Source organism: Epinephelus lanceolatus, chromosome 8 (genome assembly GCF_041903045.1).
Source record: "Epinephelus lanceolatus isolate andai-2023 chromosome 8, ASM4190304v1, whole genome shotgun sequence".
Classification (NCBI taxonomy): Eukaryota; Metazoa; Chordata; class Actinopteri; order Perciformes; family Serranidae; genus Epinephelus; species Epinephelus lanceolatus.
Genome location: NC_135741.1, coordinates 14,121,728 through 14,141,016, shown reverse-complemented (window position 1 = coordinate 14,141,016; position 19,289 = coordinate 14,121,728). Strand labels below are relative to the sequence as shown.

At 43.8% G+C, this 19,289-nt stretch overlaps 1 protein-coding gene across 2 annotated transcripts in view; it reads right to left on the bottom strand.

Annotated features, from left to right (window-relative positions):
- scube3 (signal peptide, CUB domain, EGF-like 3) overlaps nt 1-19,289 on the bottom strand; it is a 107,587-nt gene that overhangs the window by 46,625 nt on the left and 41,673 nt on the right. For both annotated transcript variants that reach the window (XM_033629159.2, XM_033629158.2), the window contains exons 4-5: nt 15,947-16,081; nt 115-261 (exon numbers count right to left, since the gene is read on the bottom strand). In XM_033629159.2, coding sequence (XP_033485050.1) covers nt 115-261; nt 15,947-16,081 — 282 coding nt within the window. The remainder of the gene's footprint in view (nt 1-114; nt 262-15,946; nt 16,082-19,289) is intronic.

Genomic DNA, 19,289 nt, shown 5'->3' with positions numbered 1-19,289 from the left:
CTTCTAGTGCGTTTCCCTGTGTGTGTGTGTGTGTGTGTGTGTGTGTGTGTGTGTGTGTGTGTGTGTGTGTGTTTTTCACAGAGGGGAACTATCCTTCAGGTTGACATGACTTACATTTGCAGTCCTTCATGTTACGCGTGAGCTGGAATCCAGGTCGACACTCACAGGAGATGCCACCCTTCTGTGTTTCCCTGCAGATGTGTGCACAGCCGTGATTCTTGTCCATACAGGTGGGTCCCTCCTTTGCGCCTTCTGGTTGAACTGTGAAAAAAAAAGCGAGACCAGGAGAGAGAGTTTATCTCTTGACTGCCTCACAGGTTACGCACAGGTTTTTAAAACGAAAGACCACTCAATAAACTTTTAAATTGGATGTCACGGAGCTGGTATGAGGAGTAAAAACGCTCAAATGCCTGTCACGTCTCCTGACCCTGACTCACATTTATGCCTACTTGCTGGTGACTGACATGCCCAGTGCCCCTTTAACAAAGATTCAAGCACTTGTTGGAACACGCTCACTCAGTTCAGGCTATAAAAAGGAGGCTGCCTACAGAAAGGATAAAACTCCCAGCAGGAGCTGATCCCGAAGACCTGTAATTTTAATTGAGGTAATCCCCCCATAAAGAAAAGAAAGGAGGAGCACACTGAGGAAAAAAACCTCCTTGGTTAAATTCTCCCTGCAGAGAATGAGATCAAAGGGGATTGCTTTAAAACGAGCGGGTCAGTGATCATGAGTCATCAAGGCTGAAGCACTTCAGTAAGAATGTGGCAAACCTTGAAAATGAAGATGATGAAAAAAGGTTGTTTTATAATCTAAAGCTTTACTAAACATAACTCGTGAATGTTTCATGAAGAGGTACGACAGACACCTAGCATGCATTTCCATGGCTCATGAATTATTACACAAACGGACGCAGTGCTCCCTCTGCTTTGCTCTGTACTGCAATAATCCTGCTGCCTTCGCGGCGAGACGACTGATATTTGACTTATTCGTTCTGAAACCCCGCCGCCGCTACAGACGCAGCGACAAACCCCAGCTCTCTGGCTCATTAAAAACCAAACAGATCTCTCTCCGAATCCCTCTTCTGGCAAAGAGGGAGGCAGTGAGCAAGAAGACATCTCCATTAATGTCTCATTAAATCCGCTGTCGCAATGAAGGGTGTTTGGAGGTCTAACTTTCTTAATTAGCCAACTTTTTTCTGCAATAAATGTAAGCATTTGCATATGTGTATGGAAGTGTCAACACCTAGTAAAGCTCATATAACCTTGCACACTCTTCCTCTGAAGTCTAAATGTGGTGTGTCAGTCTTAAAAAGCGCGCGCTGTCCCAGAGTTTCTATGTACCTGCCTCGAGGGCTACGAGGAGAAAACAATCTTAGCTCGACAGAAACGGGTTTTCACATCATTCTGTGCTTAATTACTTATTTATGTACTTTAACTCCTGCCACTATAACCTCCTTTAATTATGCCCTCTTGTTTTCCATATGTTTTGCCAAGAACCTGCCCTTCTATGTATTTCCACTCCTGGCTGAAATCTATTCTGAGTCTTACTTTACTTCACCGAGCGGACAACGTGATAGACAATTCTGACCTCCTGGTTAAATACTTTCCATCACTTTAAGTCTGTCAACAAGTGTCACAAGGTCATACAATCCTCTCAGACTTTCCTGCCTGAGCTCTTGTCGTCTTTGCAGACAGGGTGAACGATCAGACACTAACTGCAGCGACAGCCCTCCCTGCCTCACAAAGACTGAACAAACACTGGGCCGGCGTTTCAGCTCTGAATGCGAAAAGAAAAAGGCACGGCAGGACTGAGTGAAGTGACCATGAATGAGCATCAACAGAGCAGCTGCTGTAAAAGTGCTGCAAATTTCACAGCGAGTCATGTGGATATTTAAGTAGGATGTGGAATTCAGTGGTCCCTTTCCTTGGCTTTGTGTCAATCTGAGGCCGGAGCAAGACACAGACATCTATGAACTTAACAGAGGATTGAATTTCCAACTAAGTAACCCCAAAAGACCAAAGATTACTTACTAAGGTTGTATTATGCATCCCAAAACTCACTTCACTCCCCCTTTATTTTTATGCAGCCCCTCTCCCCCTGAATGCTACAGAGCCATCCATCAATAACATGTCGGACTGGGGCCAGAACCTGGGCCTTCGTCTCTCTGAGGACCAATAAAAGCCAAAGTGTTGACACAATGGCCCTTTTCTCCAGGCCAGGCCCAGCTATCATCCAGCGTGTGCAGTTCCCTCTAACTGGCTGCCAAAGGCCTCCAGTTTTTATCATTACTAAACGATGGGAAGCAGAAAGAAAAACATCCTTTCATAAGGAAGTGGATGGAAAAGAGGAGGAGAAATGCTAGATCATATACGCCACGATCCACTAAAACGATCTGCTGACCCATAAAATATAACTCTATATGTAGAAACTAATAAAAAACGATCACAGCCCACTTTACAGGCACAGAGTTGGACAGGAAATAGAGTCCAACGTCTACAGAGGGACTGACCAGACTGGATGTGGGTTTTCTCACAGCTCAACACGGACAGGCGTCTTCAGAGCTACTGCACTCGTTGTAAAAACGAGAACACTGCAATTAACCGAGAAAACAAGTGGGAGTGTTTCCTCCACAAAGACGCCACAGCTTTATCCTCACCAGGACAGGTCATGACCTCTGCACCCGACAATAAGAGGTGATGCTGCTGGAATAGACAATAAATCCCTTTTCGTCCAGCACACTCAGTACTAGCCTGTGTGTTGAAGGAACAGTTCGATATTATGGGAGATATGTTTAATTGCTTTCTTGCTGAGCGTTAGATGAAAAGGTCGCACCACTCTCATGGCTAATTTATCCAAGCATAAACACTTAGTTTAAGCCATAAAAATAACCTTGCAATGAAACCACAACATGTTGTTTTCACACGTAGGCTTTTGTACAGATAAGCAAGTGGGATGTAATATGTTAATTAGTGCATTATATTTTTATCATCTGCTATCCATTTCAATACTTTCACTTTCAATAGCTTTAATACTCTACTACCCATTTAAGATTCTGCCTGGCTATGCCTTATACTGTGCCCCCTAACAGGTTAGGAATGACATCTTGTCGGTCCCTGCAGCCTGTTCAAGGCAGGACTGTTGTGGGGTTATTCCGCCTCACCGTTCTGTATAAAAGGTACCAACATGGAATGGTGGGACAGAGCTGTTCTGCCTTTGAGCCGGCACTGGAGGTAGTAACAGAGCCGGCAGGATGAAACGGGTGTGATGTTTTGATGACGTTATGTGTGCAACCCGTCATCAGGAGATTTAAAAAGCAGCTTGCAAAAGTTAGCAGCTAACTCAAGGAAGAAGAACAGCAACTAAAATACTGTGAAACTTCAATTTAACTATCCTAGTGTGGCTAAACATTTGACAAATAAAAGCGTGTCTCAACTAGATGTCTGGTCTGCCAAGCAATTAATTTCTATAGAAATTCTTTGGATGTGAGAAAATGGGTTGTTGGCTACTTGCCATTTAGATCGCACAAATATAAATGTTTAAACTTTTGTCAATATAAAGATGCTACACATCTCATAGCTTGGTTAGATTCTCCACAATCCAGTAGTTCAATTCATTTTACTGAAACCATGAGCACCAGAGAAGACTGTTAATTGTTTGGATTTATTGGCATGACGAAAAACTAGTGGTGACTCCCTTCTTCAGAGGCTGTCATAAAGTCAGAATAAGTGTCCATTCCTCAATTACCCTGTAAGTTATTCATATTACTTTAGTCTGTAAGGATCCACCGATCAAAAGAATCAAAAGTTTTTTCATAACAATTAATCCAAGTTGTGAGGATTGTTTTAACAGGATAAAGTGGTGTTGTGTCAGTATGCCGGGTGCCGTAATCCTTGAGTGCCATGAAACGAGCGTCATAACACTCTCTCTCTGATGCGATGTCTGTTGGAGCTAGATCAAATTAATGTATATGTTGTATATGTATGTGGATGAATGATATGTTATTTGAAGCCTAATTTTTATACAAGAAATATTCATACTGGTTCAAATAAATAATTTGATTGCAATGCCGATCTTACTGTAGCTGAGCAACAGTTTCATGTTAAGGAATTAAAGGCCTGTCTCAAATAGATGCCTGTCCCATATATAAGCCTACTAAGATCATAGCCGGCGTAATGAAGGGACTTTGCTGCGGCAATATTGTGGGATCTTAGTAAAAAGGGCTGTAGAAAGTTACTGGTTGCATGGTAACAAGTGGCATCTCAAGTGTCACAAGAATTACATTCTGTTATCAATGCTAGCGCTGTTAGCTAAAGTTAGCCATTTCGGTGGACAACTCACAGCTGCATTTTTCCTGTGTGGACCTCAATCATATGCTGGCTCCCTAAATGGGCACTCAGTAATCAAAACTTTGAAAACCTCTGCTTCAATAGATCCAAATATCATACGATTATATTTACAGTAATTGCCTTTCTAGAGCATATAATTGCATGCCAAGAGTGATGTGATTCATCTTTCTTTTGCCAGAAATCATTTTTTTGTTTGGATATTATATAAATAATCATTAAAGCCTCTGAAAACTTGGTTTGAAATCTTTTCTCTGTAGCATAATCACGACTAAATAAGCAACAGCCAACATTAAGTCCTTTAGTTTTTATTCATTAAAGGTTTAACAGTGTAAACTGTTAAATCTTGACTGCAAATATCATGTTGAGTATGCTAAATTTTTTTGCGCTCACTGCGCTCCATATTCATACCCTAAAAACCAACAACGTGATCTTTGGGGATAAAGTGACCACACTAAACTCTTTATCATATCTTGAAGCAGAGTCAATTCGTGTGTCTGTCACGGAGATCTGCTGCAGCACCAGCAGGACATTAAATTAAGCTGAGGTCACATCAAAAAGCCACCTTTCTGAAAACCAGCAGGTCAGGACAACAGGGGAAAAAAGCAAAGGTACATAAGGATTTACTGATGATGGCGACTCCTGTGGGCAAGTCAGTCTAAATGGATAGCTGTGTGGAGAGATTGATTGGAGCTCAAATCACTATTTCAGCCAGTGGCCTGCAATCTAAACTCTATCGCTGGTGAGCAACGAATGAACAAGCTGTTTCTCTCAGAACTCTCAGGCAAGCTTTTACAACACTGCAAAATATCCACTGAAAACATATTTTCTGAGACAGTACAACATCTGTATCATGGACACAGGAGCTTCGGGCTCTGCATGACTGTCCTTCTGAGCTAAACGCTGCCTGCAGAAAAAACAAACGTTCAACAGCAGGGTATGAGTTTTAACGTCACACGTGGGACCGCGCAAAAGAAGTTAACATGGGTGTTCCAGCTAGGATGCAGATGAAAAAGATCCTCGAACAAAAGATCCAAGGAGGCCATAAGTTCTCCACCGCAGCGCTGCAAGCTCTCTTAAACTTGAGAACCATGTAGTGGAGAGACTGAAACAATAGGGCTGAAGTAGTGGAAGGCATGCCAAGGGTTTATAGTCTGCTCTGAGTGCTTAGGGCAGTGAAAAGAGGGCTCACGGTCCGTGCTGAGCTGCTGTCATATGTCTAAGAGGGGAGACGGTCCCCTCATTGCTCGGCTGGCTGGAGAACATTAAGCAGCTAGCTAGTGTTGGTGGGTAACAAACTGAAAAGAAGGGGCCTTAGCATGGAGCCACCACACTACTAAAGCAGCATTCCTTTCTCCTAGATAATGGGCCCTTAAAAGTTTTAATAGGAGGATAAAAATGTCAGCGCATGAAAAGGAGAATGGGAAAGGAGCTGAACCGGATTGGGTTGGGCTGAGCTGCGACGCAGATGGTCAGACGGAGCAACGGGGCAGTCAGCCGGTCAAGGAAGTAACTCTTCCTTACTGACTCCGTTCATAGAGAGCAGAGAGAATCCACCCATGTGCTACTGTTTGGTCTGCTGTGCGAGCACTGATTTTCTCCAGCTCCCCAAGGCCTTGTTGAGGCTGCTGATTTCACTCCCTTTTCTCAGAGAGGAGCCACTGAAAGCATAAATGACCACAGAATGGAAAAGACAGCACAGAGAATTCTGGATAGACAGATGTCACTGCCAGAGTTATTAGTATATTGTGCTCCTGTGACTGAAACAAAGCCCACAGTTACCATTATGCTCCAAAACAAGCCAAGCACAGACTTCTGATCAGTTTACACTGGTGTAGAGTTGAGAGTGAGCACTTCTGGTATAACAGACAGTATGGCAGTAGGAAACTTGCATTAATGTATGTGTATGCATTGACACACAGGTGCATTTGCATAATGTATGCAGGTTGCGAGCAAATTTGTGTGCGTCTGCCCATCTGTGTCACAGACAGTTGTGCAGCACCTGCTGGGGACGTGCCACTCTCGCCTTCACTCCTCCTCTCATTCTATCAAGGTCACCTCACTGTGCAGTCCCAGAGGAGCCAGGCATCCTCCCAACAGAAGAGCCAACACAGCAGCAGAGCACAGCAGAGCTTTCTTTAATAAAGACATACAAAAGATATGAGATACAGTATGTTATTACAGAGCCGCATTCTTTCCAAAAATCAAAGGGGAGAGGCATCTGAAGAAGGCATCTGTCTCTGCAGAGCTCAGTCTGGCCCTCTGGTTAAAGCCATGACAGCCAAGTGTTAGTGGAAAAACCCCACTGGCACTCAGGCAGTCCGCAGCAGCATGCTGGGCTGGCCAGCTTAAAGATGGCCTTCAACAAACCCACGAGCAAAAGGGATGCCCGTTTCAAATGAGGTATGGAGAATTCAGTGGCAAGGCAGCCAACATTTGCTAAAGCCCAAGCCACTGATGTATATTTGTTCAAGGGTGGGGGAGACGGGGTGGGGTGGGGGGGGGGGGGGGGGGGGGGGGGCATGGGGCATGGTATAGTCTTGACAAAGAGGGAAGATAAGGGAGGAAAATGTAGGGGAGAGACAGAGGGAGATAAAGAACAGAACAAATGAGGGGTGCACAGAGTAAGACAAGAGGGACAAGAAAGTGTCCCGTATGTCTTCGTCTCTGCTGCGGGACTAACGGGAGAGACTTAATAGTTAGCAATGGGAGCACAAGGCGTTCCCTTCGCTCCACTTCCCTAGAATAGGAAAAGAGCCTGGTTATACGGTTGGGCTGCAGAGCAATGGAGCAGCGACTTCTGCACTTGTAAAAACAGTTCTGTGGCCAATGCACAGACAGGCAGGCAGGCCTGCTGAGAACCAACGGGGGGAACATGTAAGAACCGTGTCGGCTTCTGCACAGTGGGACATCCACACAGCACAAGACACGAACTTACATAAAAACCCATGAAATCTCCTTTTGCACATACAAATAGTTCTATATTTTCAGTTTTCAGCATGAAACATTGCATCATTGGAATGATGGAAACTGGCCCTTTAGCAGCACATTACTTCATGAAATTAAAATGTGCAAACAGTCTGCTAAATGGATATTACATTCAAAGGGAGCAGGCTATTTTATCCATTTACGATAAGAACAAAACATCAATAAAACAGGGCTCACTGACCCCGTGCCTGACTTCATACAGGAGGAATGTGACGGTTGGAGAGCAAAACTAACTGAGAATATGATGCGAACATTTATTATGGATTTGATCACATTTATTGGAAAATTCCTTGCACTGCTGCAGCTCTGGCCAGTGAAGAGAACACATATCCTGAAGTCGACATGCCACGGTCTGCATCTAAATGCCATAACAAAACGTGTCCAAATGTGCCTCGAGCAGGATTAAATTGAAAATGATTTGTGAGTTGTGTGCATGTCGTGTGTATATGACTGTGTCCATCATGACCATTGTGTTGAATCTGAGAGGGAGAGAGAGAGACAGACAGAAGAGCCTGACTGCACAAGGGGTAACAGCCCCTTTGGGAAGCTAATGAAAGTTGTAAACACAGGAAGAGGTTTTCATTGACAAAGTAAACATTTCCTGGAAAGACATGTCCTACTGTAGAGAAAAGGAGCAATGCTTGTATGTCAGGTGACTAATAAAAAGATTTTTTTCTAGGAAACTGTTCTATTAGTTTTTCTAATTTGGTAGAATAAGTAAATGTTGCTTTGGTGACCATAAACACTCACCATAAAGTTGATTTTCTTTCCTTTTAAAGGAACAGTGTGCAGGATTTAGTGGCATTTGCAGTGTGGCTAACAGACTGCAACTAGTTGAAACTTCTTGTATGTGCCAAGTGTGAACACAAGATTAGGATTCCTTCAGTGTTCTTTGTTCAGGAGGTTCTTAATGGGAGCCGAATTATCCGGAGGGGTGTCTTCCTCTCCGAAGCAAATTGACCCATTGAATTAAATTGCTAAAAACACTGAATAAAGCAGTTTCACGTTAAAAGTCAGTGTTTTTCTGATGTTGTTAGACGTAGACGGCTGCTTGCCAAGCACTTGCGTATGTGTGCTTACCTTTTTTCTCTGATAACTCCAGACATTCTGGAGGTTTTTACTAGGTACCAAATTATCTACAGAGGTCTCTTCTTTTCCAAAACAAGTGGAACAGGTGATTGAAACAGGTAAAAACACAGAATAAAGCTGCTTCACATGAAATATCTGTTTTTGCGATGCTGTTCGGCTGGTTGCGGAGGGGCTGTTAACTACAGTGGCCAATGCAAAAAACGTGAATGGCCCTATCTAGAGCCAGTGTGTGGTTTGTCCGTTCTGGGCCACTGTAGAAACATGGCAGTGCAACATGGCGATCTCCATAGGCGCCTGCCTATGTAAACAGCTCATTCTAAGGTAACAAAGGTAACATTCTTATTTTCAGGTGGTTATACATGGGGCTCAGACAAAAGGCCATTTCCTGTGTCCAGCTTGTTTAAAACTCGGCTGCCAGACTTTCAACTAATTCCAAGAGACAAGACTATAGCCCTTTTTAAACAGGAATTGTGCAAATTTGCAGGAAAGCCCAATCAGTCTTCTTTCAGCATTGGCAGTATAAAAGCAGAATCGGGGAGTGCAGCAAGATGCCACCTGCCTACTTTTGTTTATTGAGAATGCGCCTTTTTCGGGGCAATGGGGGGGCGTGAGCAAGTAACAAAATGTGTAGCTCAGCGTGTGACATAAACAGTAACGTGGGAGGAAAGCCGCGGCTGGTCAGTCCTTCGGTGATTCTCTCATAAGTCGGCCCGTTCTTCACCGTTCCTGTCATCTGACGGTTAATGGCCTCTTTATTTGCGAGGGCAAGGAGGGCGCGCAATTCCTTGTCTCCTCAGTTGCTCATCTTTACAGTGTCTGTCAGGTTTGCGTTTCCCTCTTGCTACTAGCTGCTCGCTAATTCCTGCTATCAGCTGTTTCCTGTTTATCCACCGCCAGTGGCTCGCACATGCGGCGTCATCAACAGCTCCTCCCACAAGTCTTCAACAGCCCCTCCCGTTGCGGAAGGCTGCCTCAGTCTTTTTAAGCTAAAAGGGTTCCACCAATATGACTACCCTATGAGGCGGAAAACTGGGCACCTCCGATCAACTCGCCAATCCAGCTCTGTGTGTCTCATCGCTTGCAGCTTGCCGGCAAAACGGCCCAACATTCATGGAAAATCTGGCAGTGTAAAAGGGGCTTATATAACTCCCACCCTTGCAACGCTACACTGGCGACCTGTTAGGTGTAAAATTGATTTTAAATTTCTACTAATTTGGTTTGTCTGTTCTTGGCTACTTTAGAAACATGGCAGTGCTACATGGCGACCTCCATATACAAGGACCCGCTCCCTATGTTGACATAAATGGCTCATTCTAAGGTAAGAAAAACACAAGAATCCTTATTTTCAGGTAACTATAATCTAAAGAAAACATACTTCTTTTAATATATTCCGTCTCTGCTAATATATCCCCTGACATCCTACACAATGGAACTTTATATGGTGGTCACTTTTCTGTCATACTTTACATGACAGACTTCTTTCTTGACTGCAACCCTTTCTTGCTGTTAATCTACAGTATTATTGTGGTTGTGCACTTTGGAGTCTGAGTGCAGTTGCCCATCAACTGATTTCTCCCAGCAGTGAAAAGTGACAATAAAACCTCAGGGGCTTATGTAATCAAAGTTTTCCCTGCAATGAGCTTCAAATGGTGTAATGTTACCATCACGCTGGTGTGAACTTTCAGACTCCTTGCTGCTATTCAGCAGCTTTCCACACAATGCCAGGCACATTTATGCCTTATTGATTGGCAGAGTGCCAGAAATGTGATCCAGAGGACCCAGCTTTTGTTAAAAGTTGCATTTTCTGAGTTGTGCAGAGCTGATGATTCAGATTTAAAATCATATAATCAAATTTTGTGCATTTTTGGGCTAAAAATCGGACAGAACACAGAAGTTTCTACATGTGACTTCCATAACAGCCCATCAGTGCACACTCAAGGTAATTGCTCCTACCGGATATTCAGAAACGTACAGGACTAAAATTATGGACGTGTGGATTGACTGAGCCTGAAATTCCAATGTGCTGGATCCCGTCTCACGCACATACAGTATAGCACATCCCCATTGTCCTCCTATATAAAAAAGACAATAAATCAAACGCAAAGCAGTGGAACCCCTCTTGACCTAAATGGCATTCCTATCAACCACTAAGCACCTTGGCTGGCCTTTCAAAGGCTTTATTTCTTGACTGGGAGAAATGTTTGGGGAGAATAAATTAACTGTTACATTTTGGCCAGCCAGATGATGGAGCCTTCATTTGGCCGGAGTTATTCCTGCTCAGGGGGGCAGGGGCAGGTCTAATAAGAGACAGGCCAGCGGCAGCCTTGTCATTAGCTGAGAGGCTGGCAGACCCCTGCTGCCTAATTGGCACAGGCTCACTGCTAACAAGGGCTTCCTACCAGCAGGGGAAACAGACTGTTAGCGACATTCGCTGCAGTGACCAGCTCTCCACTGTCCTCAGAAAGTCTTGCAGAAGTTGCCCAGGGAACACCTGACCCATTAATGAAAGAAATGGAAAGCTGATGTCTTTTTAATGAGAACAATAAAGCTCATGAGCAAACTGCACCCCAGGCTTCGCTCTTTAAGAGGAGCCTTCGCACAATGGATGGAGGGTTGCATTTAAACCGACTTGGCTGGCAGATTAGATCAGTTTTAATTTTCCCAATGATTTTTTCCCCACTTGTGCATAATTTTGTCAGTGAGCAAGGGAAAGTGATATTTGCAGCAATTCTGCAGGGTTATTGTCCAATAACTCGGCGAGCCACTTCCTCACTACTTCCATTTTCCCCTCAGACACACACTGTTGTAATAAGAGCAGTAATAATAAGCAGATGAGTAGTTGTTCTGTCTGTTAGTCTTTCAAAAATAATGAAACAATGACAGAGCGGCTATCTGATGAGTGAAGGAAGTTTGTAGATTTATGGCAGCTTTAATCTCTTGATCCAAATGGGTCTCATCTGGAAGCAATAAAGACAAATTTAATATGAAAATGGAAGATTAACAGGAACTGAGGGCATTCATCAAGAAAGGAGAGAGGAAGTCAATGTGAGACAGGGGAGCTTGGCGAGACTGGACCGGTGCTCACAGTCTGCTTCTGACAGATATTGTAGTAGTGCTTTGAAACACATGATCCAGCTTTTCACTCCACTCAAATAACACTGCGTTTATGAAATGTAAACATTGACAGTTCACTAGGCCAGACTGATCTCATAAACCAGACTTCCAAGATTCTCAGTTCACCATCCTGGGGACTGAGGAACATCACAGCCTAATGACTCCCAGCACGAGCAGTTACCTTACAAAGAGGAGGGCAGGGATGGAGAGGCACTCGGAGCACTGCTATACATGCTGTCAGGACTTTCTGTACGGCAAGTGCTGCAAAGCCCAGGAACCAAAAAGATCTACAACACAGTCCCAGCCCGAACCGGCGGAGCAGAGGAATCTGTAGACAGCTGGATAATTACTCCTTGAATAAATGTGTTTTGTGATAGTGATAACAGCTGTTCATTTTCTCTGATGTTGCTTCTCTGATCTATGGAGAAATCAACCAAACAAAGAACAGAGGCAGGGCACGCTGTGCAACATGTACGGTGTGACAAACAACAAGCAGATCAACAGCACAACGCAGAGCAGCACAGGAAACAAAATAAAAGATAGACTTGAAATCTCAATGACCTAAATCTAGAGCAGCAAAATGTGTCTCCTTTTAAAGTCAAACTGATATTAAAATTCATATTTGCTAAGAAATCAGTACTTATTATTTATTGTCCAGCGGTGATATTGCCCCTAAACATTAGTGTTTTCCAGGGTGAGTGACTTTTTTTCCTCATTTATGATACTGGGCTATGTAAATAAAACTGACTTAACTGATTCAATGTATGGAGGTCAAAGACATACCTGTTGCTGTGAGTTAGGACATACTGATATAACTAAATATAGAGACAGCTAACACTAGCAGGAGCTGCCTATGGATGTGTTAAGAGACCTGGATACAGCATTGGAGGCGGGACTCCATTCATTCTGATCCATTGGGCCCATAGAGAAAGTGCACTAGACTTCCACCGGCCAAAGTGGCTACTTCCAGTTTAGCTCCACTAACTTGAATGGGGATTAAATAATTTAATCTTGCAGCTCTCTTAGACTTTCCAAATGTTACCAGACCGAATGGACTGAATCCCGATTGTGACGCTCAATAAAATGTATCCACTGATTTACAAATATCTGTTTCACAATGTCGGGGCGGTGTGGTGGTTAGCACTGTCGCCTCACAGCAAGAGGGTTCCCGGTTCGATCCCGGGTGTGGGAGCCCTTCTGTGTGGAGTTTGCCCCCCCCATGTCAGCGTGTGTTCTCTCCGGGCACTCCGGCTTCCTCCCACAGTCTAAAGACATGCAGATTGGGGATTAGGTTAATTGATAACTCTAAATTGTCCATAGGTGTGAATGTGAGCGTGAGTGGTTGTCTGTCTCTATGTGTCAGCCCTGTGATAGTCTGGTGACCTGTCCAGGGTGTACCCTGCCTCTCGCCCGATGTCAGCTGGGATAGGCTCCAGCCCCCCCCGTGACCCTCAAGAGGATGAAGCGGTTAGAAGATGAAGATGAAGATGAATGTTTCACAATGTAAGTCCAGGGGAAAGTCTAAAGCATAAGGTATAGGACTCAGGTGACAGTTTGGCCACTATGGAAATTGGCTTCAAAGTCCGGTGCACTTACTGGGAGCCTGGAGCTGCTAATGACTCAGCAGGTGTTGAAAGGTAATATAGTGTGAATCCAGTGCTGACCCAGTACAATGGCTCATACGCTCCAAATGGCAGCTACTTAGCCTAGCTTGCTTGTTAGTTTAAAGCTGGAGTGCAGAACTTCTGTCTCTGGCAGTGAGAGTAGTTAACCATCAACACATGCCTATGACTTATGCCTGCAGATGAACTTCCTGCTTGTTTTGACTTTAATCCTTTCTCTGAACACCGATTTTCTTTTTTTAGTGGGAGCATCCACTCCAGGAACTTTTCTTGTATGCCTCTCAGCATTTCCTACCACAGATTCCACCATACTCCTTGATGCTGCTTCGTTGCTAAGCTCTCTCCCCCTTTTTCAGTCACTTTCTCTTTAACTGGTTGACGTTAACACATAATTTCCGGTGCTCCAGTGCAGAAAAGTCGCCACAGACACCACAACTCTGGTAGACTACAAAAGCTATACGCATTAACAGGATTTTTTTTAACTCATTTGGCTGAGGGTTGAACTGAACATTTCTTTAGCCTATATAAAAAAGTCCCACACTCCAGCTTAGGATTGTCAACCATCAACCGCCATTAACTGCTGATAACTGCCATTAACCGCAAAGTAAATTTTTGACCAGTTAATGCATGTTGGTCTACTGGAAAATTTTGCTACTCTTCAGTTTACTGCGCTGTGCACCACCGGGTCTGGTGGGAGCTAACGTTAGCTTGTGGTACTGCTCATTCGGCAGCTACTGTTAGGAACAAAGTCCCTGACAGCATTGCTGTGGAAACATTGTGCCCAACCCCCTATCTCCCCCAGGTGGCCCTGGTGAGTGATGGCTTAATTTTGAGCAACAAAACTCCACTCACTGTTAGCTCTTTTAGCACTGTTAGCAATGTCAGCATGGCTAATGGTGCTAACATAGTTAACAATGCTAAAAGGGGGGTTGCGGCTCAAAATGCAGCTGCTTACTTATTGGGGCGACCTGGAGGGAGAATGGAGGGTGGCCTCCATGTTTCCATGGCAACAAAATTTTACCTCTGGGAGGTGTTACCAGCGGTAATTGTGAGCTAGCGACCTCCCACCCAACCAAGGTGGTGCAAAGTGCAGAGCGACCGAGGCTAATGTTAGCTAACCAGTGGAGACCAGAGGGTGGGCAGTAGGCATCATGTTACCACGTGTTAACACTACTAGCTGGCTGTCTGTTAGCAAAAGCCAACCAGAAATTAAATAAAAGTCAAAAATATTTACATCACAAAACATCAACATTTAACCACCTCTAAATGGACAGCACTTTGAAATGCAGGTTTTAAAGCTCACTGAGTCAATGGAGTGCCTGAATAAAAGGAAAGACCTCTTGTATTTCACATTATTGTACGTTTTTTTTTTTTTTTTTTTAAATGAACCATTTAGTTACTGATAAATGGATGTCAGGTTATCGCAAGCAAAATGAACCAAAACTGACATCTCTACTCCAGCTTTAATGTTATAAAGGTGACAGCTTGACTCACTGACAGTTAGCTGATGTCATGTGAGCTTGTTGAAAAAAAGGGAAGTAATGATTTGTATCATCATTTCTAAGATTTTAACACGCTCCAGTCAGTCACTCATCACAGAAACTGACAGTGCGTCTCCTAGAAATGGCAGTTTTCAGCTGTCAATCAACTGTTGCCATGGGAAACGCCTACCCAGAGGCCTGGTCCTAGACACAGTTTCCACAAATACGTCCAGAAACTCCTCTGAAAAATGGAAAAGCACATTTTAGTATCATCCTTGTTTAAAGAATTATGGGCTGGCCTTCAGTTTGTGCTTGATCATAATTAGATTCATCAGCAAAGCTAATTTTGTCTTTGTACTTCCATCAAAAATGTCTCTGGCACTACGAATGGAAAGGCTGAAACAATTCAACAGGTTTTGAGAAAAATGCTGCAAAACTGTACAAAAATGCTCTCACATTACCACAACTGAGCGATAAATACAGCGACTGGAGCACAGTCTTTCCTTTAACAGCTACAACTTTGAGCCAAAGCTGAGGCTCTGACCTTTTTTATGATATAAAACATATTGTTTTGTGCAATTTTAACAAACCAGAGTGGATCTGTTACAAATCACGACCACTGTGCTGTTGTTTTATAGGCTTGTAAAATTCTGCATTGTCTGCTGTGAGATGCATAATAGAGATATTTGCCTGACAGCTTGCTTTGCTTAAGATACAGCTATGACGTTATGAATGTATGCATGTCTGCAGAGCTCCAGTGTCTGATGAGTAAGCCTCAGAGCAGGTTGGCTCTGTACCTTCTGCTGTCACGTCTCCATCCCACAGGAATGCTCTATAAACAAGAGGTGTGTCTGCCCCAGGCTACACCTTTAATTGTTTTCTCTGCTCACAGTCCCCTGAAGGCCACTCTCATACCACCGATACCTTAAAATGCTGCCAAGCACTAGATTGGTTCAATTTGAAAGGGTGGGAGGAAAACAAAAAGAGATTTATCCCCGTTCCTCTTCTTTTTTTCTTCCCCCTCAGACTGGAGACACCCACCTTTGCTCACCTTTCATTTAGGCCTGTTAGGGCCGATCCCACTCTCAGTTTAAATCTGCACAACTCATCACATTAGTCAAAACCGCCTGGACCTGAACATTTGCATGTTACATAAAGTTTCCACTGCATCATCCTCCAAATGTTACTTAAAATAATGAGCTTTCCCCACTTACAGTAATATCCAACCTTGAGTCAAATGCACAAACATTTGTCCTGCTATTCTCCATAAATCATCAGTGAGTGTGTTTGTGTGTGTGCGTGATTAACCTTTAGGTCTTTGGATACAGGTATGCTGGTTGTCACTCAGGAGGAAGCCTTCTCTGCAGCGGCACTCGTAGCTGCCCATCATGTTGACACAAATCTGTTGGCATCCGCCGTTGCCTTCTGAGCACTCATCCACATCTGCCGGGAGACAGACGCACACAGCAAAATTAATAAGATCACTTCAAGACGGAACAAATGCGAAACATATTACCGTTGTCTGAAGGTTGTCTGGGATCAAATCATGACCCGTTTAATGGGCAAGTAGCTGTAAATCATAATCGAACAGAGACTGTGGGAACACACATATTGTATCCAATGAGAAATATTATTACTTAGTGCACAGAGTGCAAGAGATTGTTTATGTGTGAAAGAGCTCCTGAGATAACAGCGCTTCACAGAGCATAAAATGTTTTGGATTTTAAGGCAGTATTTTTATCTAAGTCTTGATTTTTTTCATGTGATGTGATCAGTGCTGGAGGAAGTACTCAGATCATTTTACCTTAAAGTTAAAGTTTGAGAGGCTGTGCAGGGGACAAGTCCCCCTTAATATTTAGAGCATGTGCATTTTCCCCCTACAATAAGAACATGACAGTAGCAGCGGCATCATGTTTTGACAAATTTAAAGACATTAAAACCATACATTAATGCAGAAAAGACACATAAAAAATCTGTGGATGCAACTGTATAGGACTACCATCGCTCAGAGCCACAAAATGTGACATGGCACTGAGCGATGGATAAATGTAAACAGCCTAAAAGGTGCAGAGATGAGTAGTGATGGTGTAGCTGTTTTGCCATCAGATTTGAAAAACTGTACTTCAACAGAAAGCAACACACCACCTGCAGCCATCTTGGTTGTTTTCAAAAACGCCTCAACTGCGCTCTTCTTTACTAATCTAGGTTTATGTCTGTCGTGGTGTCTGGGTATTAAGCTGTGCGAGCCAAAAATGAAGTCATCACTTATTTTCCGTAAAGTGTAAAAGCTCTGCAAGTTGTCAGTCACTGTCTGAAACATGACCCATATTAATTAAAATGGCTGTAATTGGCTGGAAATCTGTTTGAAAGAGTGGGGGACCAGACGCATCTGCCAGAGCAGATGAAACATGAGCTCGCAGATTCATCTGCTTCCCAGGCTATAAAATCTTTAGTTAGTAACCAAATCTCTCAAATAAATGTCGTGGAGTAAAACATATGATATTTTGTATGAAATGTAGTGGACATAATGGAAACAGTCAAGTACCTAACAAGTACCTTAAATTTGTACTTGAGTGAATGTATTGCACTCTATGACTGAGTATGATATAATTCATATACCTGCTGTGTCTGAAATTGAAAGAAAAAATACTATTTTTTTTAAAGCTTTTCATGATTTAGAACTTACTCACTTCCATTTTCAAAAAGGTAAACCAACCACCGAGGTTGTGCCTTGAGTGGAAATGTCACCCAAAAGGAAAACACAAGGCACAAAAACAGTGTTTGGATATTACGAAAAGCCGGAGGAGCTTGTCTTAAGCTGTTTGAGGAAGCCATGTCTGTCTTAATGGTTATCTGACATGGCAGCACACAGAGTTGCACTGAAAACCTCCAGCTGTGCAGCACTAAGCCATAAAAATGCACATGCAGCACAATCTCCTGGCAAGTGGGAAACCTGATCCACCTGGGCCAGAGTACCTGCTGATGACGAGTGTCTGTCAGCCCCGTGACGGGAGGAATGCAGGGAGCGGGAGGAGGAGGGAGAAAAGAAGTAGAGATGGAAAGAGGAGTGAGTATGAGACATGAGGAAGGGGGGGGGGGGCAGGAGGGTAACAAGCAACCATGTGAATCCACCTCAAGTGCATACAAAGGAAGAGCATTTACAAAGGTGTCGCCAGAGGCCTCGTCCTGCCGCAGGGCAAGAAAGGGAAACTGACCACAAATGAGAGCTGCTGACTTCATTTCCACCCATAATGAACTGTGCACTTCCAGCTGTTCTCTCCTAATGGCACAAAACTATTTTTTTCCAACTCATTGTGACTCGACAACTGAAACAAATGAACAGCCATGGAGCATCGATAAATCTGATGATCTATTTGTTTATTTTCAACATGAAACATTTTGCACAACGTCACTTTTTTTGCTGCTTTTTATTTGTCTGGCATGCTGCAGAGCTTAGCGGCCCCGGCCTCCCCTGTGCGTGACTGCACTGTGGCTCTGGAGGTGACTCTTCCCCGGAGACCTGGGCTCTGTCCCTCACTACCGACCACACTGGAACCTTATCCATCCCTCTGCTCGATGCATCAATAATCTGCTGTATACACAAGGCTTTTTTTTAATAAACCGTCATGCGAAACTAATTTACTGTCTATTTGTCCAGTCTGAGAAGGCCTCGAGATTAAGTTTCCTTTCTGGGGAATTCTCAGCCCGGCAGAGTTAGAAATTAAACTTCACTCTGTCCTTGTCTTTCTTCTTTTTCCACATAGAAATGCAGGGACATGTGGATTCACCAAATGCATAAACACACACAGACCATGCTCACAAAGTGGCACCTGGCAGGACGGAAACCTCTGGAGTTGATAAATAGGTCAGTGGCAGGTAGCACTCATGACCCTCGCCGGCTTGCCAAGTCTGCTGTCGTGTTCTCACATTCCATCAGCAAAACTGTCTCGTTCCTCTAAAAGCTATGCGTCATGTCAGTTGAGGTCGTCGGGAAAAGCATCACTCTGCAGCCAGGTGAAGCAGTGCACTCAGTAAAGTTAACATTTAGACTTTAAGTTGGAGTAAAGGGAGGACAGTTAAGAAAAAAAAAATAGCTCTGCCGGCTTTCAGTCATCTGTGTGGCTGCCTTGGTGTCGGCCGCATGGTCTCATCTCACCATCAATTTAAAAAATGGCAGCAACAGAGAGAGAGGACCTTTGAGCTGCCAACAACCTACAGCTGCACCTTTACAGATAAACTGTAAGCAGGCACCAAAAACTCCACTACTGAAATGGTAAAACATCCACACACACACACTCTCTCTCTCTCTCTCTCTCTCTCTCTCTCTCTCTCTCTCATACACACGCACACACACAAGCCCCAAAATATTCAAACATGCAAAGGCTACACAAATGCAACAGTCCTCGGCGCATGCACAAAATGCCCATGAGAAATGCAACCAGCCTCAGACGGCCCGGGGGAATTCTCTTTCCATACCCTCAGCGCATCAATGAAGGTTTCATTTCCTGATTCCTTCATCCCTCCAAATGAGGCGTCGCCTGTCAGTAGATCTCTCCTGTTTAAATAGCTCCCATAATTGCCTGTGTTGTGTGCTGGGCAAGGCTGGCGTCCAAAGCAAATATTTCCAAGCGGAAAGGGGTTCTGGCATGGC